The 27,923-nt window shown below is 43.2% G+C and overlaps 1 protein-coding gene across 4 annotated transcripts in view; it reads right to left on the reverse strand.

Moving 5' to 3' along the window:
- Positions 1-5,590: 5,590 nt before the first annotated feature.
- Positions 5,591-27,923, reverse strand: part of ubl3a (ubiquitin-like 3a) — a 179,730-nt gene continuing 157,397 nt past the window's right edge. For all 4 annotated transcript variants that reach the window (XM_070892308.1, XM_070892311.1, XM_070892310.1 and 1 more), the window contains 3 exons: positions 19,135-19,221; positions 6,613-6,690; positions 5,591-5,808 (listed from right to left, as the gene is read on the reverse strand). In XM_070892308.1, the coding sequence (XP_070748409.1) occupies positions 5,756-5,808; positions 6,613-6,690; positions 19,135-19,221 (218 nt within the window). In that variant the 3' untranslated portion in view covers positions 5,591-5,755. The remainder of the gene's footprint in view (positions 5,809-6,612; positions 6,691-19,134; positions 19,222-27,923) is intronic.

Here is a 27,923-nt window from a genome sequence, read left to right on the forward strand (position 1 = left end):
ACAAGTACTTTCTTTGGTTCGGTATTCACGAAGGAGGACACAAACAACCTTCCGGATATAAAAGGGGTCAGAGGGTCTAGTAAGAAGGAGGAACTGAGGGAAATCATTATTAGTCGGGAAATTGTGTTGGGGAAATTGATGGGATTGAAGGCCGATAAATCCCCAGGGCCTGATGGTCTGCATCCCAGAGTACTTAAGGAGGTGGCCTTGCAAATAGTGGATGCATTGACAGTCATTTTCCAACATTCCATAGACTCTAGATCAGTTCCTATTGAGTGGAGGGTAGCCAATGTAAACGCATTTTTTAAAAAAAGGAGGGAGAGAAAACAGGGAATTATAGACCGGCCAGCCTGACGTCAGTAGTGGGTAAAATGATGGAATCAATTATTAAGGATGTCATAGCAGGGCATTTGGAAAGAGGTAACATGATAGGTCCAAGTCAGCATGGATTTGTGAAAGGGATATCATACTGGACAAATCTTCTGAAATTTTTTGAAGATGTTTCCGGTAGAGTGGACAAGGGAGAACCAGTTGATGTGGTGTATTTGGACTTTCGACAAGGTCCCACACAAGAGATTAATGTGCAAAGTTAAAGCACATGGGGATTGGGGGTAGTGTGCTGACGTGGATTGAGAACTGGTTGGCAGACAGGAAGCAAAGAGTAAGAGTAAATGGGTACTTTTCAGAATGGCAGGCAGTCACTAGTGGGGTTCTGTGCTGGGGCCCCAGCTGTTTACATTGTACATTAATGATTTAGATGAGGGGATTAAATGTAGTACCTCCAAATTTGCGGATGACACTAAGTTGGGTGGCAGCGTGAGCTGCGAGGAGGATGCTATGAGGCTGCAGAGTGACTTGGATAGGTTAGGTGAGTGGGCAAATGCATGGCAGATGAAGTATATTGTGGACAAATGTGAGGTTATTCACTTTGGTGGCAAAAACAGAGACAGACTATTATCTGAATGGTGACAGATTAGGAAAAGGGGAGGTGCAACGAGACCTGGGTGTCATGGTACATCAGTCATTGAAGGTTGGCATGCAGGTACAGCAGGCGGTTAAGAAAGCAAATGGCATGTTGGCCTTCTTGCGAGGGGATTTGAATACAGGGGCAGGGAGGTGTTACTACAGTTGTACAGGGCCTTGGTGAGGCCACACCTGGAGTATTGTGTACAGTTTTGGTCTCCTAACTTGAGGAAGGACATTCTTGCTATTGAGGGAGTGCAGCAAAGGTTCACCAGACTGATTCCCAGGATGGCAGGACTGACATATCAAGAAAGATTGGATCAACTGGGCTTGCATTCTCTGGAGTTCAGAAGAATGAGAGGGGATCTCATAGAAACGTTTAAAATTCTGACTGGTTTAGACAGGGTAGATGCAGGAAGAATGTTCCCAATGTTGGGGAAGTCCAGAACCAGGGGTCAGTCTAAGGATAAGGGGTAAGCCATTTAGGACCGAGATGAGGAGAAACTTCTTCACCCAGAGTGGTGAACCTGTAGAATTCTCTACTACAGAAAGTTGTTGAGGCCAATTCACTAAATATATTCAAAAATGAGTTAGATATAGTCCTTACTACTAGGGGGATCAAGGGGTATGGTGAGAAAGCAGGAATGGGGTACTGAAGTTGCATGTTCAGCCATGAACTCATTGAATGGCGGTGCAGGCTTGATGGGCCGAATGGCCTACTCCTGCACCTATTTTCTATGTTTCTATTATCTCTTTTACACACTGGTGAGTTTATGACACCCTCTGGCCTTATTTTCTCTCCATTTCTGATAGGAAGGGGAGAGGCACGGATTTAGCATTGAAACCAATAGCTACTGCCACATAACCAGTTTCTTGCTAGAAATCTTGCTTCTTGCTCAATACTTCATTCGGTTCATCATTCCTGTTCCTAATCAGGTGGAACTGTGTGTTTAAGTAGAGTTCTAAAAATTTGAATTCCCTGATTACATGACAACTTGCATTAAAAAAAAAATGCCTTTAACGTAGTAAAACGTTGCAAGGTCCTTCACAGGAGTGTCAAATAACCGAATAGAAATATTAGGACAGGGTCAAAGTGGTAAGTTTTAAGGTGCGTTTTAAAGGAGGAGAGAGGTAAAGAGGCTTAGGGAGGGAATTCCACAGCCTAGAGCCGAAGCAGCTGAAGGCATGGTGGAGCGATTAAAATCAGGAATGTGCAAGAGGCCAGGATTGGACGAATGCAGAGTTTTCAGAGGGTTCTGGGCTGGAGGATGTTAGAGAGATAGGGAGGGACAAGGCCATGGAACGATTTGGAAAATGGATGAGCATTTTTAAACCGAGGCATCGCTGGACCAGGAGCCAATTTAGGTCAGCGAGCACAAGGGTGATGAGTGAGCGGGATTCAGTGCGAGTTAGGGTATGGGCAGCAGAGCTTGGATGAGTTAAAAGAGGGTTTAAGATGGGAGACCGGCCAGGAGAGCATTATAAGAGTCAAGTCTAGAGGTAACAAAAGCATGGATAAGGGTTTCAGCCTCAGATAAGCTGAGGCATGGGCAGAGACGGGCAATGGTACAAAGGTGGAAGTAGGCAGTCTTGGTGATGTGTTTGGAAGTTCATCTCAGGACCAAATATGAAGCAAAGATTGTGACACAGTAACCAGGGAGAGGGATGGAGTCAGTGGCTAGGGAACAAAGTTTGTGGCGGGGACCAAAGACAATGACTTCAGTCTTCCCGCTATTTAACTGGAGGAAATCTCTGCTCATCCAATACTGGATGTTACATAAGCAGTGTGACAAATCAATGTCAGTAGTGGGGTGGAGAGAGGTGGTAGTGAGATAGAACTTGGAGTCATCAGTGTACACATGGAACCCAACACTGCGTTTTCGGATGATGTCGCTGAGGGGCCTAGGCTAGATCCTTGGAGGACTCCAGAAGTAATGATGCGTGAGCAGTTAGAGAAGCCATTGCAGGCGATTCTGTAAATGGATAGGTAAGAATGGAACCTGGTGAAGGTAGTCCCACCCAGCTGGGTGGCAGAGAGGTGTTGAAGGAGGATAGTGTAGTCAAATGTGTCAAAGACTGCAGACAGATTGAGGAGGATGAGGAGGGATAGTTTACCACAGTCATTGTCACATAGGATGTCATTGGTGGTCTCATCAGTCAAAGTATTTGAGTGTCAAATAGCTGAGATTATTGGTGTGGACATGGACATTCTGCGATAAACAGCCTAATGGGAGAGTGTGTGCTCATGAGCAATATGAAAATATGAAATAGGAGGAGTAGGCCATTCGACCCTGCTTCGCTATTCAATATTATGGCTCAACTCTCTCAACTCCACCTTACTGTACTATCCCCATATCCCTTGATTCCTTAATATCAAAAAAATCTATTGATCTCAACCTTGAATATACTCAATGACGGAGCATCCAGAGACCTCTGGGGTTCAGAATTCCAAAGATTCACAACCCTTTGAGTGAAGAAATTTCTGAGTCTCAAATGTCCAACTCCTTAATCTGCGACTGCTAGTTCTAAACTCCCAGCCAGGGGAAACATCTCCCAGCATCTACCCAGTCAAGCCCTTTAAGAATTTTATGTTTCAATGAGATCACCTCTCATTCTTCTAAATTCTAGGAAATATAGGCCTAGTCTACTCAATCTCTCCTCCCAAGAATCAGTCTGCTGAACCTTTGTTGCAAGTATATCCTTCCTTGGGCAAGACCACCAAATCTGGAAGAACGTGAAATAAATCTGAGTAACTTATACCTTTATAGGCAAAGCACTGATGCAACGGGGAGTCATCAAGGATAGCTGATATTGGAAATGAAAAGGCCACACTGGTGGAGTGAGGGCATTCAGAAGTTGAGGAAAATGCATACTACAGTGGCAGAGCAGGGATAGATGCTGTGACATGCTACAAAAATATTTTAATTCTCAAGTGACAATTTGAGCATAGAAATTCTCAAATAATAAAATGTAAACTAGTCAATAAGCTGGCAAGAAACCAGGTTAGACTTCTCTTCGAACATTCTGAAAGCAGCTATTCCAAAATATAGCTGACAGTGCATCTATGGAAATAAAACCCAGTAGGAACCACTGCATGAACTGTAATATTCTTTTATTTAGTTTACATAAGTATTCTATCAGTACAGGTTGCAGAAAGAAAATGTTCAGTGATATTTACAATCATTGCAAAACTCAGCTCTATACAAATTTGATCCTGATCAATATGAACAATATTTTGTAAAAACTATAGCATGTAAAGCATTTTAAAAGCAATAAACACAGGTAAAAGAAAAAATAAAGATTATATCATATCTACCATTTGAAAAACTATGACACATACCATTGAGTTCAATCTGGGCAGATGCTTTTATTCGATACAGAACACAATGTCAACCTGTGACTTTTTTAAGTTGCTAATGTTACTTACATGGAATATTCTATTATACTACAAGCAAATCTATACTTGTTAATAAGTTCTATACTCATGTACTGTATAAGATTCTTATTAAATATATTCTACACATCTGTAATTCAGCTGGGAAGAAACACCCCCCACTGAAAAATATAAAAACTTTATTTTTTTTTTTACAGGTTCAGATGAAAGTAGCTCATGCTTCAGTGCTGTGCAAAATTCTCTAGGTTTTAATTAGCATATCATTTGTAATTTATACAAAAGGAAAGGGAAGACCAACTTACACAACAAATTACGTCCTTCTGATAATTCAGTTTCCCCATCTTTTGTACAATTGCAAGCACTAAATACAGAAATGCAAATTACTACAAGTACTAAAATAGTTAATCATTGTACAGAAAAAGAACAAAATAAATGTGCTATGCTTGATGAGTGACTTCTTATTAGATTTTAAATTTGTCATAGGTTAGAAATAAGCTCGTCAACAATAAGGTTATAAGATTAAAAACATTAATACAGGTGAGATGATTAATGGGACTTTCTACCACAAATACAGTAAATGTTACACAGCAGTAAGAAAGAGAAAAGCTTCAACAAAGCTTCCCTCCTCTCTCATTAAGGCTACAAAATGCACTCAACGCACTGGTGTATGCTGCAGGATTCACTTGATGCAACAAATTAAGCTGATGTAGGTAATGCCACATTATTGCAGTGCATAAAGAGAGAAAGAAAGAATCTTTGAAATTAAACCTACAACCTCATTAAAATATAGGCCCATCCACTTTTTAAAATCTTATTCTCAACAGTAGACATACTCATACTTTAATGGCAATGGAATTTGCAAGAGATTGTTGAAGGTTTGATGAACAAAAATCATTTCACAATTATCTGCCAAGTCTTTAATGTAATTTAATCTTTTAGTAAATCTGGCTTCATCATCTGGTTAACAAGGCAACATTGACACTACGATCAGCAGTGCAAATTTCCTCCAGGAAGTGTTTGGGTTAAAAAAAAATCTAATTTTAAAAAAAGCATTGATATACACTTTTCAACTCCACAAAGCACGGTGATAACAGAATGGGTTCAGTGGTGTAAAAATTCTTCAGTTTACTTTTGCCTGTCTGTATATAGAAATAAATACAGAAACTGTAGAAGGCATACATGCCATAGAAAATAATGGAGAAAACACAAATGAACACTACATCAGAGAACAGCTTTAAAACAAATCAAACAGTAATGCTCCAGTTTTTAATATTTTCATGGACAATCAGGTTTGTTTTTAAAAAGGGTCCTTGAAGCAACGTTACTTCTCTTCTATACCAGCAGCATGAAAGACAAGGACTATATTACATCACGGTTAGCAGAAATAAGTGGAAGTATTTACAGAATCACACAACAATTGCTCTCTCCAGTCTTTTCACGGTTCCTTTGACCTAGACATTAAACAAAAGCTTTGGTGAGAAACAAAAATCATGAAAACGCCGCCTTCTCCCCAGATTTTTCCCTTCAAAGGCTTTCACTTCTACACAGTCCCCACTGGATAAAGACAGGTAAACAATCCTTGGGCCTTTTTTTGAGAACAGGCTGGAAACAGCTTTGTGTGGCAGACTCTTTGATTTCTCCATTTCAAATTCATGCCACTCCTCACCATGTTGATGTGCCTGGCTTCCACTTGGCATCTTCCCACCAAACCACAGTTGAGCTAAAACTATTTGGAAAATCATGGGTTTGAATCCATGCCTTACTGCTCTGCAACGCAGAACGTCAATATGTAGACATCTTGTGGATGTCAATATCCGGTAACAGTCACGACTATTGCTATGAAATGTCAACTAAAATAATGATGAGTCTTATTTTATATATAGAATTTTAGGTAGTAAGCACTTTCAGCAAAAAACACTATACTTTGCTTTTAAGTGTCAGTAATGAAATATAGCAGCCATTTGTGCACTGTAAGGTAGCATGGTCACAAAAAATAGCACTGAATTAAACAACAAGATGATTTGTTTTGTGGTGTTGGTTGAGGGATAAATGTTGGCCAGGACCCCAGGACAACTCCCTGCTCTTCTTTAAAAAGTGCCATGGGATCATGTGTCCACCCGAGAGGGCAGATAGGGCCGATATATCTTCGCTATACATCTATCTCCCTATATAAATACATATAAAAATAAACGTAGTAAATTATGAACTGTTCCCTTAAAAAAAACAAAGGAAAGTGCAGCTTAATAACTACTTACCCTGGGAATTTGGCTCCGGCAATGTCTCTCTTGCAACCAAATGCATCACAGTAGTTTTACCAAGAGGAAGCTTTAACGCTGTAAGGAAAAAAAAACATAGGATAATCGAACACACTGTCTCAAATCAGGTATTCACCTCAATCTCCTTCAAACCTACAACTGGTTTAAAAAAAAAGATAAAAAGAGAATCAAACTTTTCAAACACAAACGCAAGTATTTTCAGGAATTTTTATTACACACCAAGATTGCCTTCTTCCACCTCCATAACATTGTTCATCTCATCCCACTACCCAGCACAGTAACTAATTCATGCTTTGATAACATCCAGACTTCGGCTGACAAGTTGCATTCGTACCACATAAATAGGTTAATTACTATCTCAAACAAGAGAAACCCAGCTACCTTCCCGTGACCTTCAATGGCACCACCATCGCTGAGGTCCCCATCATTATCATGGGTGTTATCTTTGACCAGAAGCTGAAGTATACCAGCCATAAGCTGTGACAAGTGGCTCACCTCCCGACTCCTCATAGTCTCTTCACCATCTGCAAGACTCAAGTCAGAAAATGATGGACTATTTGCCGAGATGGATGCAGCTGTAATCGCATTCCAGAGTCTATTTTTCCAACTTTCCTTCATAATTCAATCCTCTGATTTCAGGCCTTGTGGGTTTCCTTTGTATCTTTTCAAACTTGGATATTTCTGTTATATATGTGGACTTGTATTTACTCTGTACAGCCACCAGAGGGCTCATCCCCTGGAGTCCCAAGGGATCCCATAATCCCTTGGGAGCACAGGTATCGAAGGAGGCTTCACAAGTTGGAGGGGCACTCTGGAGACCTGCAATAAAAGACTACGGTCACACTTTACTTTGAGCTCAGTCTGACTCTCTCCATACACGACAGTTTCTTTTGTGCATCATTCAGAACTGAACACAGTAGTGTGACGTCCGAAATCCGGAAACCTCGGGACTGAGGCCATTCTGGAATGTCTTTGCCTGGGCCGAGGCAGGGTGGTCGGACCGCCGAGGTCGTTGGGGGATGGGGGGGGAAGAGGGGAAGAGGTTGGGCCGCCGAGATATAAATGGGGGGGGGGGGGGGGGGGGGAAAAGAGGGGAAAAGAGAGGTTGGGCCGCCGAGATTGTGGGGTGGGGAAGGAGGGAGGAGAGGTGAAGTCAGACTGCCGAGGTAAGGAGGGGGGGGGGGGGGGGGGGAGAAGAGAGAGAAAGAGATTGCGTCACCGAGGGCCGGGGCAAGGTCAGGCCACCAAGACGGGGGAGCCTGGATTTCGGAACATTTTCCGGACTACCCCGCCACAGATTGGCCCGGTGTCCGGATTCTGGAACATTCTGAATTTCGGAACTCTGGATTTTGGACACTCAACTTGTATTAAACGTTAGGCCAGACTAAAGACTATACAACTTCAGTATGATGGCTTCACATTTATACCTTACTGATTTGGCATGCTGTTAGTATCTTTTCTAGTGAATACTTTCAAGTATTTATTCATTAACTATTTTAGTTCCTTCCCAGTTTCAATCCAGTTTTCATTCTTAAGGGATTTTAATTTCAATTCTTTTTTGGACCCTCTTGTTATATTACTGGGAAATATCCTAACGTATGGTAAAATATGATTTTTTTGGCTTTTTTCACTGATAAAGTTAAAATCTCCTATTGCTGCTTCCATAAAGGCACATTTGAGATCAGGGACTCCATGGCAGGAAAGTACAGATGTTAATCCATGTCCTGCAAATCCATCATACAGTAGGTTAGCAGCACCAACACAATGTGGCACCCTGGTAAAATTCCAGGCTTTCCAGCAATACTGTGTCAGTGAAGGAATGAATGACTGTGAGCAAGCACAGTGAGTGGAAGAGAGAGCATGTGAGAGAGAAAAAGGGGCAAATTAAAAAGAATTGAAGCAATTCCATTAGCCTGTACAGGTGCAGGACAATTCTTCTGCTTCCTCTCCCTTTTATCGGCAGTGAGAGCGTCTTCTAACCAGTGGATATTTGCAGTTCATGCTGTTCTTTGGTTGACAATCCGGAAGGTGTCCCCTAAACTGATTGAAATTCAGTTATGAGCAGACGAAAACTGAAATCCCAATGAAGACATTGGTAATTTTTAAAGTGTGGCAGTAGTTCTGCAATAAAATGGACTGATGGGAAAATGCGAAGCACACCAGACTGAACCAGTTATAAAAAAAAAATTGGGGGGGGGGGGGGGGGGGCGGGTGCGCAAGATAGATTTTCTGAATAATGCCGAGACACAATTACAGGACTAATTATATGTACAAAAAAGACAAAGTCAGTAACTCCATATTACATTAAATACATTTCCAGAAAGCAGAGCAATTTCAAGAAAACAAAGCCAAATAAATTGTGCATTTTAAAACACAGAACATAAGAAACAGGAGCAGGAGGAGGCCACCTGGCCCCTTGAGCCTGCTCCGCCATTCAATACGATCATGGCTGATCCGATCTTGGACTCAGGTCCACCTCCCTGCCCGCTCCCCATAATCCCTTATCGCTTGAGAGAATGTCTATCTCTGTCTTATATTCAATGTCCCAGCTTCCACAGCTCTCTGAGGCAGCGAATTCCACAGATTTACAACCCTACGAGAAGAAATTCCTCCTCATCTCAGAATAAAGGGCCGCCCATTTAAAACTAAGATTATGCCCCCTAGTTCTAGTCTCCCCTATCAGTGGAAACATCCGCTCTGCATTGTGGGAATGCAAGCCTGTATTTCTGAACTCTTTGCTTCGGCGCAGTCTGGAGATCGAAAAGGCTAAAAGTTGGAAGATTCAAGATTGGATTAAAACAGGCTGCTCGATGATATTTTAGTCATTGAAATGAGTGCTGGTCATCTGTATGTTAATTGTTTGTATGTATCATCGATACTATCTATGCATGCCAATCACCTGTGTATAGTAATTCATGACTGACTATTTGAGTGTGCCTTGTTACTAGGGGGAAAAAAAATCATTTGATGACATCATCTGTATGTTAAACGATTCAGAAAGCAGTTGGCTGTGATTGAACTCTTATTTCTTTGCATTTAGACAAAGGCTTTTTACGTATAAGGCATGGAACTGGCTTTTGTCACTCACACACACACGGACACCAGTGACACTGGAATCTTGAAAGGTGTGTCACTTTTTGGAGAGCTGCCTTTGCAAGCAGAGAGTTTGGCTTGTGTTTTGTGGCTCATATGAATGTCTGAATAAAAGACCCGATCCAGCCTTTGCTACAACTGTGTGTGCGCGTGTAATTTGACGTTTAAAGCAACGAAGCGAAAAGACCGAGACAGCCTTACAACATGCATCTTAACCTATGAACAATGAACAATGGCGGAAAGGTAAAGAGTACCCAGCCCAATACAACTGCGGCACCCCTTACACAAACATTTTACACTCCACCCCAACCGGAGCAATATGATCTCCGGAATCAACCTAGTGAACCTTCTCTGAATAGCCTCTAATGCAAGTATATCCTTCTTGAAATACAGAGACCAAAACTGTATGCAGTACTTTTAGGTGTGGCCTTACCAGTACCCTGTACAGTTGTAGCAGGACTGCTCTGCTTTTATACTCTATCCCCCTTGCAATAAAGGCCAACATTCCATTTGCCTTCCTGATTACTTGCTGTACTTGCATACCAACTTTTTGTGCTTCATGCACAAGGACCCCCAGGTCCCTCTGTACTGCAACACTTTGCAATTTTTCTACATTTACATTGTCATTTGCTTTTCTATTTTTTCTGCCCAAGTGGATCACCTCACATTTCCCACATTATACTCCATCTGCCAGATGTTTGCCGACTCACTTAGCCTGTCTATATCCCTTTGCAGATTTTGTGTGTCCTCCTCACAATTTGTTTTCCCACCCATCTTTGTATCTTGCGTAAACTTGGCTACATTACACTCGGTCCCTTCATCCAAGTCATTAATAATAGATTGTAAATAGTTGAGGACCCAGCACCGATCCCTGCAGCACTCCACAGTCACTGTTTGCCAACCAGAAAATGACCCATTTATCCTGACTGTTTTCTGTTAGTTAGCCAATCCTCTATCCATTACCCCCAACCCCATGAGCTTTTATCGTTTTCAGTAACCTTCTATGTGGCACCTTATCGAATGCCTTCTGGAAATCCAAATATACCACATCCACTGGTTCCCCCTTATCCACCCTGCTCGTTACATCCTCAAAGAGCTCCAGCAAATTTTTCAAACGTAATTTCCCTTTCATAAAACCATGCTGGCTCTGCTTGATTGAATTATGCTTTTCCAAATGTCCTGCTACTGCTTCCTTAATAATGGACTCGAGCATTTTCCCCAACGACAGATGTTAGGCTAACTGGTCTATAGTTTACTGCTTTTTGTCCGCTACCTTTTTTTAAATAGGACTGTTACATTTGTGGTTTTCCAATCCGCTGGGACCGTCCCAGAATCCATGGAATTTTGGTAGATTACAAGCAATGCATCCACTATCTCTGCTGCCACCTCTTTTAAGACCCTAGGATGCAAGCCATCAGGTCCAGGGGACTTGTCCGCCTTTAGTCCCATTATTTTACCGAGTACTACTTCATTAGTGATAGTGATTGTATTAAAGTTCCTCCCCCTACTGTAGTCCCTTGATTATTCACTATTGGGATGTTTTTAGTGTTTTCTACCATGAAGACCGATACAATATATTTTTTCAGCGTCTCTACCATTTCCCTGTTCTCTATTATTAATTCCCCAGTCTCATCCTCTGGGGGACTAACATTTACTTTAGCCACTCTTTTCCTTTTTATGTACCTATAGAAACTCTTACTATCTGTTTTTATATTTCGTGCTAGTTTACTCTCATAATCTATCTTCCCTCTATCATTTTTTTAAGTCGTTCTTTGCTGGCTTTTAAAAGTTTCCTAATCCTCTGGCCTCCCACTAGTCTTGGCCACATTGTATGCAATTTGATACCCTCCCTTATTTCCTTAGTTAGCCACGGATGGTTATCCCTTCTCTTACAGTCTTTCCTTTTCATTGGGATATATTTATGTTGCAAGTTATGAAATATATCCTTATATGTCTGCTACTGCTCATCAACCGTCCCATACTTTAATCTATTTTCCCAGTCCACTTAGCCAACTCTGCCCTCATACCTTTGTAGTCTCCTTTATTTAAGCTCAGGACCCTGGTTTGAGAACCAACTTTCTGACCCTCCAACTGAATTTGAAATTCAACAATGTTATGGTCACTCATTCCTAGAGGATCCTTTACTAATTAATTACTTATTAATCCTGTCTCATTACACAGTACCAGATCGAAGATTGCCTGCTCCCTGGTTTGTTCCACAACGTACTGTTCAAGGAAACTATCCCGGATACACTATGAGCTCTTCCTCAAGGCTGCCCTGGTCAATTTGCTTTGTCCAATCAATATGAAGGTTAAAATCGCCTATGATTATTGACGTTCCTTTATTACAAGCCTCCATTATTTCTTGATTTGTACTCCGTCCAACAGTGTAACTACTGTTAGGGGCCTATAGACTACACCCACCAGTGACTTTTTCCCCTTATTATTCCTTATCTCCACCTAAACTGATTCAACATCTTGATCCTCTGAGCTAATATCGTTTCTTACTAATGCACTTATCCCATCCTTTATTAACTGTGCTACCGCACCTCCTTTTCCTTTCTGTCTGACCGTCCGAATTGTCAAATACCCCTGAATATTTAGTTCCCAGTCCTGGTCACCTTGCAACCACATCTCTGTAATGGCCATCAGATCATACCCATTTGTATCTATTTGTGCCGGCAACTCATCCAGTGTATTACGAATGCTACGTACATTCAGAAGAGCTTTTAAATTTGTTTCTGAAAATATACTTCTCAAAATCCTCTCAGTACCCCTCCTCCACCCCATAAGCCAATCATGGAAACAGATAAAAAATATATAATATATATATATATATATTATCTATATACATATATATGTATTTACCGTGTATAGACTTGGCCTGTATAAATACAAACCATCATTAAAATCATTAATGGATCATAACAACTCAGCCACATACAGTTTGTTATACCTTTGCTGGCATGAATGCATTTGATATACCTCCAAAAGCAGTTATACATTCCAGTCTGGATGGAATCAAGCAATTGAGCCACTAATTTGAAGATTGCGTGTTTTTTTTATAAACCTAATCAGAATTTTTATAAAGCACAGTTAAAGTCAAAGCTGTAGTTTACAAGGCAGGTGAAGTCTGGAAAATAAACATTTCTGACAAGCAAGTTTGCAACTGCTTCCAATTTAGGACTGGTATAGCTTCCTGTTACATCCAAATAATGTTAAAAGCAACTTTATTTGGCCAATCATAAGCAAATGATCAACAGGATCACATTGTTCTTTAACCTCCATATTTATATTTTGTGTATTTTGCCCCTAATGTTACTTAACACCCTCAGGTACATACTGTTCATCCCTGAGCATTTATTGGTCTTAAGTACTTGGGTTGTAGAACTTCATGCTAGGAAGACTAAACACAGATTCGGTGATCGATCGCTTTGTGACTCCGAGCTGCTAGTCACTTGCGACTTTGCATTTGGTCTCCCTGATGTAGGGACGACCTTGATGTGAGTAGCGAATACATTATATTAAAAAAGCAAAAATAAAGCAAACCAAGCAGATGGGTTTATTTCTAGAGGGATAGAATTGAAAAGTAGAGAAGTTATGTTAAGCTTGTATCGAGCCTTGGTTAGACCACACTTGGATTACTGCATACAATTCTGGTCGCCATATTATAAAAAGGAGATTGAGGCACTGGAGAGGGTGCAAAATTTTGTTTACAAGGATGATAGCAGAAATGCGAGGGTATACCTATCAGGAAAGGATGAACAGCCTGGGTCTCTTTTCTCTTGAAAAGACAAGTGAGGGGTGACCCAAGGTCTTTGAAATTATGAAAGGTTTTGATAGAGTAGAGAGAGCATTTCCAGTTTGGGGAAGAGTAAACTCAATTAAACTAAACTAAGATAGTCACCAAGAAATCAAATAGGAAATTCAGAAGAAACATCTTCACCCCGTAAGAATGTGGAACTCACCACCACAGAGAGTGGTTGAAGCAAATAGTATAGATGCATTCAAGGAGAGGCTAGATAAGCATATGAGGGAGAAGGGGATAGAGGGTTATGCTGATAGTTAGCTGAGGAAAGGCGGGAGGAGGCTAGAGTGGAGCATAAACCCTGGCATGGTCTGGTTAGGCCTAAAGGCTTGGTTTTGTGCTGTATATCCTATGTAATATTCTTTAGGATTGAATACAGTATGCAAGTATAAGTAAATCACTGTCTCAACCGTAAAGTGTTTTTGGGGTCTTGGACCGTAGTATGGGAGGAGGTGAAAGATATGGGAATGAGATGAAAGGGTAGGTGTCGCATATCCTGCACTTGTATGGGAAGGTGCTGGGGATGGCGAGCAGGTATTAGGGCCGATAGAGGAGTGGACTGTGGTGTCACAAAGGGAAGAGAACTTGCATTTATATAGCACCTTTCATGACCTCAGGATGTTCCAAAGTACTTTACAGCCAATTAAGTGCTTTTGAAGTGCATTCACTGCTGTAATATAGGAAATGTGGCAGCCAATTTGCACACAAGATCCCACAAACAGCAATGAGTTAACGACCAGATAATCTGTTTTAATGATGTTGGTTGAAGGACACTTGGAGAACTCCCTGCTCTTCTACAAAATAGGTCCATAGGATCTTTTACACCCACCCAAGAGGGGCCTCGGTTTAACATCTGAAAGACTGTACCTCTAACAGTGCAGTACTCAAGTGTCAACCTAGATTTTGTGCTCATGTCCCTGGAGTGGGATTTGAACCCACTACTTTCGGACTCACAGGCAAAAGTGCCATGGCTGATGCCTTCAGAATGCTGAAAAGGGAAGGTGCGTTTGGTGATGGGATCGCATTGGAGCTGACGGAAATGGCGAAAGACGATCTGTCCAATACGGAGGCTGGTGGGGTGGAAGGTCAGGAAAAGGAGGATGCAAGCATGATTCTGGAAAGAGGAGGAGAAGGCAGAGGTGCAGAAAATAGGACGGACACGGTCGAGGTGCCTGTCTCCAAGGTGGAGGGGAATCCACGGCTGACGACATTCAGAATCACTGATGTGGAAGGTGTCAAAGTAGATGTAATGGGAGATGGAGAAACTAGAAGGGAAAGGAATTTTTTTTTTTTTTTTTTTTTTTTAACAGGAAGCGGGGTGGGAATAAATTAGCGACTTCAGACCTTAACTACAGATCGCACATTGGATGATTGGTTTATATTTTTATTGTTGTTGGAACACCTCCCTTCCATCTGCAAGCGTAACCCTGTGCTTCCAGTCCCTTGCCATTTTAATTTTTCATTTCACTCAGACATCTCTGTCCTTGGCCTCCATTATTCCAATGAATCTCATCACAAGTATGAAGAACAGTGCCTCATCTTTCTGCTACGTATTTTACAGCCTCTTGGCCGCAACAACTTCAGGCCTTAACCACATCTTGCATTTCCTCTCAGACAGCAGGTGCTGGTAATGGGGAGAGTTTGTATGTTGCTGCTTGGGATGGGAATCCCTCAATCGGTACGACAGGGTGATCTGAACCCTTGGTGTCTACATGCTTTTTTTCTTCCACCACATTCGGGCCACTTGAGCTTTTTCCAGATTTTCCATACTTCCCTTTCCCGGTTTTATTTTGCTCTAACCATTCAGACATCCTGTGGATCGCGGATATAGCTTTTCTTTCTCGAATACACTCCTTGTGTTGCACCATTATCACTTGTCATTTAATTATGTCCTGTCCTCCACCCAATTACAGACCATTATTTTTGTTTGCCCATCCCCTTTTCCTATTCCTCATTATACACTATTCATCTGGTTCTGCTGAAGGATCACGAGACCTGAAATATTAACCTTATCTTCCTCTCTATAAATGCTGTCTGATCTGAAATATTTCCAGCATTTTCAATGATCATATTTTTTGGGTGGCGTCTTTTCTAGCAACTGCTTTCAAGCATGTAATCATTTAATACCTGAACTATTTTTTTTTTTTTTTTAAAAAGTTCATCCGCAGCTCCAATCCAGGGTGCAGCTTTAAGATTTCTTCTTTGATAACCCTATTGCTCTTACAATCCCTGGAAGAATTTCCTACCAGTATACAGGTTGGGCCTCCCTTATCCGGCACCACCCCTCATCCGGCATGACTCCAGCGGCCGGGGGCGCATGCGCAGAACGCGAGCAACCTCCACCCAGCCCACGCCAAGGCTGTGCTGATACCCGGCCCGCCGACACTTCGGACCTGCCCGGGGCGCTAACCTCCTCTCTTTCTCCACCCACCCCCCCTTTTTATTCTCCTTTTTCCTTTCCCGCCCCCCGCGCGCTGACCTCCCCTCATCCGGTAAAATCCCTTATTCGGCACAGGCCAGGTCCCAAGGGTGCCGGATAAGGGAGGTACTATAAATAAAATTTTATTTCCAACTGGTGCTTCACACATTTTCTTCTCTCTCACACTCCTATACTTTCTGCAGGTGAGTTTTAAATCCAGATCATTTCGTATCATGAGGTTACATTTTGCCAGTGTAATGAAACTGGAGTGAGGGAATAGCCGGGACGTGGCCCCATTATCTCCACTCAATGCTGAGGCCAGTAGAGCATAGCATCCCTCAGAACCCCAGGCCTAATGTACCTGTAATTACCTGTCGCTTCAGCCTCTGTCTCCTACACGACTCCGACAAGAGTCTTGCATCCTTTGCTATCCCTCAATTTTATCCAGTGTTTTGATTGTCTGATCACCCATGCTGAAATCCCTTCTTTCTACTGCTGTAATTGTGTATTGTTACTGCTCCTCCTTTCCCAATTCCCAATCTAGCACAGCTTGTAGCCAGGTCTCTAATAGCTACTACATCATAAGCTGAATGTGTGCTTCTAACTCACTTGTTTTATTTCGTTTGCTACATGCATTTGTGTAACTTGTATCCCCACCCTGCCCATATGTCCCATTGGTCTTTCTCACATTTATTAGAAACATAGAAAATAGGTGCAGGAGTAGGCCATTCGGCCCTTCGAGCCTGCACTGCCATTCAATGAGTTCATGGCTGAACATATTGACCTACAACGTGAGAGAAGGTAATAAATGACAATTATTTTTTGAAAAATGCACCTTTAACTTAGCAAAATGCCCCAATGCACTTCACAGTAGAAGGGGAAAATTAAGCATGAATTAAGCAAAGAGTTAAGAATGATGAGCAAAGGCAAGATTAAAAATGTCGGTTTTGAGGAGCCTTTTGAAGTTGGGGAGAAATGAAGCAAGGCAAAAGAACAGGAGAATTTCTGAGTCAAGGCAGTAATACCTAAATTGTCAGCAGTGCTGGAGGTGGAGATGGGAGGGATGGGAAGAACGAACAGCAGTTTAGACTCAGCGGATGCGAGCTATGAAGGAGGAGAAGGGTGAGAAGATCGGGTAAAGTGAGATGAGAGAGAAATTTGGTGTCAAATAAGAGAATTTTGAAATCAATTCACGAGTGATGATGGATGGCGAGGACAGAGGCATGATTTATTTGTATTCATTCATGGGATGTGGGCGTCGCTGGCAAGGCCAGCATTTATTGTCCATCCCGAATTGCCCTCGAGAAGGTGGTGGTGATCCCCCTTCTTGAACCGCTACATTCTGTGCGGTGAACGTACTCCCACAAGGTTGTTAGAGAGGGAGTTCCAAGATTTTGACCCGATGATGAAGGAACAGCGATATATTTCCAAGACAGGATGGTGCGTGACTTGGAGGGGAACTTGCAGCTGGTCGTGTTCCCATGTGCCTTCTGCCCTTGTCCTTCCAGGTGGTAGAGGTTGCAGGTTTGGAAGATGCTGTTGGAAAAACCTTGGTGGGTTGCTGCAGTGCACTGGCGATGGAAGCAGTGCCAATTAAGAGGGCTGCTTTGTCCTGGATGGTCTTGAGCTTCTCGATGTTGTTGGAGCTGCACTCATCCAGGCAAGTGGAGAATATTCCATCACACTCCTGACTTGTAGATGGTGGAAAGGCTTTGGGGAGTCAGGAGGCGAGTCATTCACTACAAAATATCCAGCCTCTGACCTGCTCTTGTAGCCACAGTATGTGTGTAGCTGGTCCAGTTTCTGGTCATTGATGGACCCCCCCCAGGGTGCGGATGGTAGGAGATTAGATGATGGCAATCCTGTTGAATGTCAATGGGAGCTGGTTAGACTCTCATGTTGGAGATGGTCATTGCCAGGCAGATGTGTGGCTCGAATATTACTTGCCAATTATCAACCCACGCCTGAATGCCATTCAGGCCTTGCTGCATGCGGGCACAAACTGCTTCAGTATCTGAGGAGTTGCAAATGTAACTGAGCACTGTGCAATCATCAGCGAACATCCCCACTTCTGACCTTATGATGGAGGGGAAGTCATTGATGAAGCAGCTGAAAATGGTTGGGCCTGGGACACTGCCCTGAGGAATTCCTGCAGCAATGTCCTCGGGCTGAGATGATTGGCCTCCAACAACTACAACCATCTTCCTTTGTGCTCGGTATGTCTCCAGCCAGTGGAAAGTTTTCACCTCGATTCCCATTGACTTCAGTTTTACTTGGGCTCCTTGATTCCACACTCGTCAAATGCTGCCTTGATATCAAAGGTAGTCACTCTCATCTCACTTCTGTAATTCAGCACTTTTTTTTCAGCGCAATTGTGTGGCTGAGACGTAATATGGGATAAGATGCAAACAGGTATTCTGGATGAGTACATGTTTATGTAGGGTGGAGATCAGGAGGGCTGTGAGGAGAGTGTAAAATAAATCAAGCATGCGGTAACAAAGGAAGAAAGGAAGCTATGCTATACTGTGGATGTAGAAATAGGTTGTCTTGGTGAACAGTTAGGGAGGGATATGGAAGCAGGGGCTTGATTGGAGAATTTTAAAGCGAACTGATCTTGATGGCTTTAGTCTTGCTCAATATTTTGTAAGAGGAAGTTCTAGCTGATGCATGATGATGTCAGATAGGCATTCAGACAGCACAGCAACAGTTGTTGACTTGAAGGTAGCAGGCAAAGCCAGGTGTCATAACACATTAAAACAAATCCCATTGTTGGAGGTGATGTTTTTGTGAGGTAGCATGTGTACAAGAAATAGGAGGGAGCGGAGATGGAATGCGAGAGAAGCCATTGCACATGTGCTGGAAACACAGTGCCATGGAACTGGATCACAGAAGTAGGGGAGAAGGAAGGAAGATCCAACCATATTGAAGGCTGCAGGGAGAATGAGGAAAAAAAATGGTCACAGTCTTCAGAATATGACAAAGGAAAAGTTAATGAATGAAAGCATGAAATTAAAATATTTAAAATAATTACCTAATTTTATTGCATTAACTTGAGCAAGACTGAACAACTTGATGCTGATGGCCTGTATTTATAGTACTGCACAATTTTCATCAATTCCAAGTGACCTTCATTAATCTTTAACTTTCCCAAATGCTATACAGAGTAGATTAGATTTCTTACCTCCTAGAGTCACGTTTCCATGTAGAAATCTCCCTTGGTAGATGAGCCTAAGAATGCTTGGACTGCTGACCAATTCGTCTTCCCAATCTGAAGGACAAATAAAACGTGGTATTTTTAAATACAGAACAAAAAATAGGAAAAGCCGAAGTAACTTTTAGTTAAACTAAAGAAATGGTGAATATACCAGCATGCGTAATGCAACAAGAATCTTAAATGGGTTCCAAGAAGGAATTATTCAGGTTCGTGTCAACAAATGGAATTTACAATTATTAGAAATGCACCAGGAAATTCTGTCCAGATGTGGGCAAGCTGGATCAACTGTCTTCACCTGCCTGAAACTCATTGCTACAGTGCCAGGGAATGCGAGGGGTCAGAAGTGGGGGGGGGGGGGGGGGGGAAGACGCGGAGGGGAAGAAGGGGGGGGCGGGGCGGAGGGGAAGAGAGGGGCGGGGCGGAGGGGGGTGCGGAGAGAGGGGGAGAGAGGGGGATAGGGATAGAATGAGGGCGGACATCAGTGTTGATTCTTTAGACGAAGATGATAACAATCTAAACAAGTACTGTCGCAATAAAAATACTAATTTAACTGCAAATATTTTGCGGGTCTCTGTTAGTTACTCATATTAGATACCTATAAAATTATATCCATAGCATTACTAGATGATTAGTTTCTTCTAATAATCTAAAAGAATGCAACAGGTATAATCTAACTAATTTCACATTCCAAAACAATTACTGTAGTCAGTAAAAATAAAAACAGAAAATGCCAGACAGGAGGTCTGCTGGTATATGAAAGAGAAAGGTAGGTTAATTTTCAATATCACAGGTGATCCAACTCAAAATCTTTCTGGCTTCTTGAGGAGCCCTATAACTATGAACACAAGAACATAATAGGAGCTGGAGTAGGCCATTTTGGCCTTTTGAGCCTGCTGCGCGCCATTCAATATTATGGCTGATCTTCTACCTCAACTCCACCTTCCCGCACAATTCCCATATCCCTTAATTTCTTTAGTTCCCAAAAATGTATCTACCTCTGTCCTGAATATACTCAACGACTGAGCATTCACAGCTTTCTGGGGTAGAGAAGTCTAAAGATTCACAAGTCTTTGTGTGAAGAAATTTCTCCTCATCCGAAATGGCCGAGCCCTTATTCTGAGACTGTGACCCCCGTGTTCTAGACTCCCCAGCCAGGGGAAACAATTTCTCAGTATTAACCTTGTAAAGCTCCCAAGAATTTTGCATGTTTCAATTAGATCACCTCTCTTCTTCTAAACTCTAGGGAATATAGGCCTAGTCTACTCAACACCTCCTCATAAGGCAATCCTCTTAAGCCAGGAACCAGTCTGGCTGAGATAACCACTAAGTAAACTTACTAGTTTTGTGCCAAAGAGGCAACACAGCTGAAAAACATAGCCACCTCCCATACCGAAAGGCACTTGCGGAAAATAACTCTGGTATTAATGTCTGAAACTGAACTAGATCATCACTATCCACCAGCACTTCGATATCAGTTACTATTATTTTCTCCTCCTTGGTTATTTTGAGCTATTTTAACTATTTTGAGCATACACACCACCATAAATGTAGTACCTGTATCCATCGTTATATACTTGTGACTGTACTGCCCAATGCATCTATTTGTGAAAGAACGTAAGAAATAGGAGTAGGCCATACGGCCAGAGTCTGCTCAGCTATTCAAAAAAATCACGGTTGAACTTCCACATCAACTCCATTTTCCTATTCCTATCCTTGATTCCCCCTTAGTGCCCAAAAATCTAGCAATCTGCCTTGAATATACTCATCAACTTGAGCATCCACCTCCCTCTGGGGTAGAGAATTCCAAAGAATCACAACCCATTGAAGACGTTTCTCCTCATCTCAGTCCTAAATGGCCAGTCCCTTAACTCGAGATTATGACCTCCCAGTTCTAGACACTCTGGCCAAGTGGAACAGCCTCTCAGCATCTACTCGATTAAGCCCTCTAAGGATTTTGTATGTTCCAATGAGATCACCTCTCTCTAAACTCCAGAGCATATAGGCCCATTCTACTTAATCTCTCCTCCAAGGAATTAATCTAGTGAACCTTTGTTGCATCCCCTTTAAAGCAAGTATATCCTTCCTTAGGTAAGGAGAACAAGGGTAGAAATTGCATAGCACCCTGTTTGGGGCAAAGGCGAAAAAGATTTGCAGCTGCCGGGAACTTCGGTTTTAACGCTCCAAGAGGAAAGTGGAGTGCTAAATCAAGCGGCATCACTTCCCTTAGGGCGCTAAAGGGAGTGTTCTGTGCAGCGCTGCCGTCTGTGCAGGCTCCTTCCCTCGCTTAAAGGAAAGGGCCAATGCTGGGGTGACTGAGTTTTCCTGATGTCTATGTTGGGCCATGGTATCTGCGCTACGTCCATAGCAGCCCCAAGCACTCATGCAGGGTTGAGCAATCGCTGGGTCCAAAAAAAAGCAAAAAAACACCACATTGGGGAGATAAACAAATTTTGCCCTACCTGACCACCACTGTCTTTAATTAACGCTCCCCAAGCGGCCAGAAGAGGTGTCAAAGCCTCCTGCAGCTGCCGTTATTGATGCTGCAGGGGGTGGGATGAATATCATATCTGGGGCAGTATCAGGACACTGCGCATCAGAGATGGTAAGTATTAGCAAAAGTGTAAAACCGCCAGGGAAGTTTGCGGGCGTTGCTGAATTTGCCGCGCCCGGACGGTAACCCCGAAGCTGCCTGTTAAACACACCACCCACCCCGCCCGCCCTGAGGGACAGGATAAATCTTCATTTGGAAAGACAGTCAGCATGGATTTGTTAAGGGAAGGTCATGTCTGACTAAAGCAATTGTATTTTTTGAGGTGGTAACAAGGAGGGTCAATGAGGTTAGTGCGTTTGATAGTGTATATGGATTTTAGCAAGGATTTTGATAAGGTCCCACATGGCAGACTGGTCATGAAAGTAAAAACCCATGGGATCCAAGGCAAAGTGGCAAGTTGGATCCAAAATTGGTTCAGAGGCAGGAAGCAAAGGGTAATGGTTAATGGATGTTTTCGTGACTGGACGGTTGTTTCCAGTGTGGTTCTGCAGGGCTCAGTATTACGTCCCTTGCTTTTTGTGGAATATAGAAACATAGAAAATAGGTGCAGGAGTAGGCCATTCGGCCCTTCGAGCCTGCACCGCCATTCAATGAGTTCATGGCTGAACATGCAACTTTAGTACCCCATTCCTGCTTTCTCACCATACCCCTTGATCCCCCTAATAGTCAAAAACATCGAACTCCTTTTTGAATATATTTAGTGAATTGGCTTCAACAACTTTGTGGTAGAGAATTCTACAGGTTCACCACTCTCTGGGTGAAGAAGTTTCTCCTCATCTCAGTCCTAAATGGCTTACCCCTTATCCTTAGGCTATGACCCCTGGTTCTGGACTTCCCCAACATTGGGAACATTCTTCCTGCATCTAACCTGTCTAAACCCATCAGAATTTTAAACGTTTCTATGAGATCCCCTCTCATTCTTCTGAGCTCCAGTGAATACAAGCCCAGTTGATCCAGTCTTTCTTGATAGGTCAGTCCCGCCATCCCGGGAATCAGTCTGGTGAACCTTCGCTGCCTCAATAGCAAGAACGTCCTTCCTCAAGTTAGACGACCAAAACTGTACACAATACTCCAGGTGTGGCCTCACCAAGACCCTGTACAACTGTAGTAACACCTCCCTGCCCCTGTACTTTTTTGATACAGATATCAAATGATTTCGACTTGAATGTAGGGGTTATGATTAAGAAGTTTGCAGATGATTTAAAAAAATTGACTGTGTGATTGATAATGAAGAAGAAAGCTGTAGACTGCAGGAAGATATCAGTGAACTGGTCAGGTGGGCAGAATAGTGGCAAATGGAATTCAATTCGGAGAAGAAGTGTGAGGTAATGCATTTGGGAGGGCTAACAAGGAAAGAGAATACACATTAAATGGTAGGACACAGAAATGTAGGGGTGGTTAAGAAGGCATTAGCCGAGGCATAGAATACAAGAGCAGTGATGCGTGAACTGTATAGAACACTAGTTAGTCCACAGCTGGAGTACAGCGTGCAGTTCTGGTCATCACATTAAAAAAATGTGATATGATTGCACCAGAGGGTACAGAGGAGATTTACGAGGATGTTGCCTGGACTGGAAAATTTGAGTTATGAGAAAAGATTGGATAGGCTAGCTTTTTTTTTCATTGCAACAGGAAGCGGCTAAGGGGAGACCTTATTGAGATGTATAAATTTATGAGGGGGCCTAGATAAGAGTGGATAGGATGTACTTATTTCCCTTGGCAGAGGGGTCAACAACCAGGGGGCATAGATTTAAAGTAATTGGTAGGAGGTTTGGAGGGGATTTGAGGAGAATTTTTTTCACCCAGAGGGTCATGGGGGGGTCTAGAACTCACTGCCTGAAAGGGTGGTAGAGGCAAAACCCCTTACCACATTTAAAAAGTACTTGGATGTGCACTTGAAGTGCAGTAACCTACAAGGCTACGGACGAAGAGTTGGAAAGTGGAATTCGGCTGGATAGCTCTTTATCGACCGGCGTGGACCCAATGGACCAAAATGGCCTCCTTCTGTGCTGTAAATTTCTATGATTCATTTCCTGCTTCTACATTATAATTTCTTCTGTCTCTGCCTCTAAGGGACCAATGTTTACTTACGCTCTCTTCCTTTTTAAATACTTGTAAAAAAAAAGCCCTTACAATCTGTTTATATTGCTTGCTATTTTATGCTCATATTCTATTTTCTCCTTTTTAATCAATTTTTTGGTTCTCCTTTGCTGATTTTTAAAATCCACCTCCCTCCCCCCCCCCCCCTCCCAAATCCTCGGGCTTAATACTCATTTTGGCAGCATTGTAAGCATATTTTATTCTAATACTATCCGTAACTTCTCTAGTTAGCCATGGTTATACCATTTTTCCGATGGAGTTTTTGTTCAAGGGAATGTATATTTGTTGAGAATTATGAATTATTCCTTTAAAAGGTTTACCACTGCTTTTTCACCGCTATATCTTTTAATTTAATTTTCGAATCTACCTCAGTCAACTCGCCACTCATACCTCTGTAATTGGCTTTGTTTAAATTTAAGACCCGAGTTTTGGATTTAAGCACATCACTCTCAAACTTAGTATGAAATTCTATCATATTATGATCACTCTTCCCGAGAGGATCTTTTACTATATTATAATTAATCCTGTCTCACTACATAATACTAGATCTAAACTAGTGTTCACTAGTTGCTTCTTTGACATATTGTTCTCGAAAACTGTTTCAAATGCATTCCATGAATTCGTCCTCCAAGCTACTTTTGACAATTTTGGTTTGTCCAGTCTAAAAGATGATTATAGATCCCACGATTTTTGCATTACCCTTGTTATGTGCTCCTGTAAATTCCTGATTTATACTCTGTCCCAACACTATAATTACTGTTAGGGGGCCGATAAACTACTCCCACTAGTGTTTTCTGCCTTTCGTTATTTCTTAGCTCCACACGTATTGATGCCACATCCTGATTTTCTGAGACAAAGTCCATTCTCACGACTGCCTTTATCTAATCCTTTATCAGGGCTACCCCACCACCTTAGCCATTTTGCCCATCTTTTCTAAAAGTAAAGTACCCTGGAATATATAGTTCACAACCTTGGTCACCCTGCAACCACATCTTAGTAATAGATACTAGATCAATCCCATATATCTCTATTTGTGCCAATAATTCATCTATTTTGTTACAAATGCTTTGTGCATTCAGATATAGCGGACTCAATTTTCCCCAATGCCATTTTGAGGTACTTCAAGAGTTACGCCCGTTTTTTTGGCCTCGATTACTCCAAAAAAACTTGAAAGTTTCCCCGTTCTAACTTTTAAAATTGGCGCCACGCAGCCTGTCCTTCAGCTTTGGTGAGTGGAGTTAATGCCTGCGCCGAAAAAAGGATGCCTCCATCACCCCACCCCCTTTCTATGCACGCGCGGGGGGGGGGGGGGGGGGAGAAAAAAAAAGAGCTTTTTTTTAAAAAAACGTGACTGCTATGGGCGCGCGCATGTCCAGTACACCTCCAAGTCTGCATTCGGCCATTTTTAAAGAGCCAGTTGTGTGAGAACTGTATAAGAATTGTAATTCTCAGTGGAAAAAAAAATCGGCTCAACGACCAAGAATTTCTCACAAGATGAAGTGGAGGCACTACTAGTTACTGAAATTGAGGTCAGATGGCATAAAGTGGACACCAGCAGTGGACACAAGTTTCACCAAATGAAAAAATCGCTGGAACCAACTTGCAGAAGATTACTGTGCAATGGTGACCACCCAGAGGTCTGGAAGCCAGTGCAAAAAGTGGCAGGGCCTTGGTCAAGTAGTTAGTGCAAGTAATATTTTCATTTATTCACTGGAACTGCAATTGTAAATGTAACCATCTGTATGTCTCACCCAGCAGAAAGGCACCTTCACTAAAAAGTTATATTTTCATCTGTGCAGAGGAAGGTGGCACACAAGAGAGAACTCGAACAGGAGGAGGCCCGGCAAATCTGTACCCACTGACACCATTGGAAGACAGGGTCGCTGCTTTGATGGGTCCTGCCTAAAGAAAAGCAACCACCACTGCACAAGCTGGGCCCACGCTCGAGGGAGAGGGCAAGTGCTGCAAATTCCACATTCTAGCTTTGCTAAAAGTTAAGTACTGCGCGGGCTAGCCATGTTTTGGTTCATGGGGATGTCTTCGCCAGCTATGCTTCGGTTGATGCAATGTGCTATCATTCACCGTGGTCCTTCAAATGAGCCTGCTGCCTGCGGTGTGAGAGCCTACTCATGCCACCCTGCCCCCTCCTCTGCTGCTAACCATTTGTCTGTTTGGTTATATTTTTCAGAACTTGAGGCCAACCCTGACGAGGCTGAAGCTGACGCAGAAGATTCAGATGTGGACGAGCCTGAAGACGAGAACATTTTCCAAACCCACCTTCCAGATCAAGAGCATGGGGGTGAGGGGGCGGAGGAAAGGCATGGGGAGTTAAGTGTCCTTACACCGTACTATAGAATCACACGAGGCATGTACTGCAGACAAGGTCACTACGTGACCTGAACCTTTATTCCCACGACCAAGAAGTGCTGACCCTGCGTGGGACCTCCCTTTATATACCTGGATGACCAGGTGAGGAGTGTCTCCCACAAGTTCACCCCCCGTGGTCAAGGTGTGCATTACTCAGGTATATACAGTGTGCAGTGTTGTTACCTAAAGGTTACAGTTATGTGAAGGTTACAAACATGACAGGGAGGGGGAGGATGATGCCCCCACTGTTGTATTCATTCTGGAGGGGTTTCTGCCACCAATTGAAGTGCCAGCCCCTTTCCTGAGTGGTATGAGTGTTGGGACATTCCATGGTGTCACACAGTCTAAGGCTGCGGGTTCCAGTGGGGTGCAGCAGGGCACACCCAGGGCCCCACCGTCTGAAGCTGCGGGTCCTAGTGGGATGTAGCAAGCCACACCCAGGGTGAGGAGGGGAAGGAGAGCTCAACAGTGCTCTCCTGAGGTGCAGGATCTAACAGATGTGGTTCAGATGATGGCAATGAGTACGGAGAGCATTGGGCTTACGCGATCACTCCTGGACACAATCAATGGGGTGGGTGATGAGGTATCGGGACTGTCAGGAGACATAACACTCACGAGAAATGGGAATCACTGTCCGGGCACATGAGGGAGAGAATGTCGGAGGTAGCTGCTACAATATGGGAACACGCCCAGACCCCGCGGCCATTGACTGAATCAGCTGCCACTTCCACTCTAATCCGTAGGCCTTCCACATTACCGCCTGCCATGGTTCCCATCCCCTTGCCATATTAGTTTAACTCCTCCCCAACAGCACTAGCAAACACTCCCCCTCGGACATTGGTTCCGGTCCTGCCCAGGTGCAGACCGTCCGGTTTGGACTGGTCCCAACTCCCCCAGAACCTGTTCCAATGCCCTAGGAATTTGAATCCCTCCCCCTGCTGCACCACTGCTCAAGCCATGTATTCATCTGCGCTATCCTGCGATTCCTACTCTGACTAGCACGTGGCACTGGTAGCAATCCCGTGATTACTAATTTTGAGGTCCTACATTTTAATTTAGCTCCTAGCTCCTTAAATTCGTCTCGTAGGACCTCATTCCTTTTTTTAAACCTATGTCGTTCGTACCAATGTGCACCACGACAACTAGCTGTTCTCACTCCCTTTTTAGAATGTCCTGCACCCGCTCCGAGACATCCTTGACCCTTGCACCAGGGAGGCCAACATACCATCCTGGAGTCTCGGTTGCGGCCACAGAAACGCCTATCTATTCCCCTTACAATTGAATCCCCTATCACTATTGCTCTCCCACTCTTTTTCCTGCCCTCCTGTGCAACAGAGCCAGCCACGGTGCCATGAACTTGGCTGCTGCTGCCCTCCCCGATGAGTCATCCCCCTCAACAGTACTCAAAGCAGTGTATCTGTTTTGCAGGGGGATGACCGCAGGGGACCCCTGCACTACCTTCTTTGCACTGCTCTTCCTGTTGGTCTTCCATTCCCTATCTGGCTGTGGACCGTTCACCTGCGGCAAGACCAACTCGCTACACGTGCTACTCACGTCATTCTCAGCATCGTGGATGCTTCAGAGTGAATCCACCCTCAGCTCCAATTCCGCAACGCGGTCCGTCAGGAGCTGGAGGCGGATACACTTCCCGCACACGTAGTCGTCAGGGACACCGGAAGTGTCCGAGTTCCCACATGGTACAGGAGGAGCATATCACGTGACCGAGCTCTCCTGCCAT

Source organism: Pristiophorus japonicus, chromosome 10, assembly GCF_044704955.1.
Source record: "Pristiophorus japonicus isolate sPriJap1 chromosome 10, sPriJap1.hap1, whole genome shotgun sequence".
Lineage (NCBI taxonomy): Eukaryota > Metazoa > Chordata > Chondrichthyes > Pristiophoridae > Pristiophorus > Pristiophorus japonicus.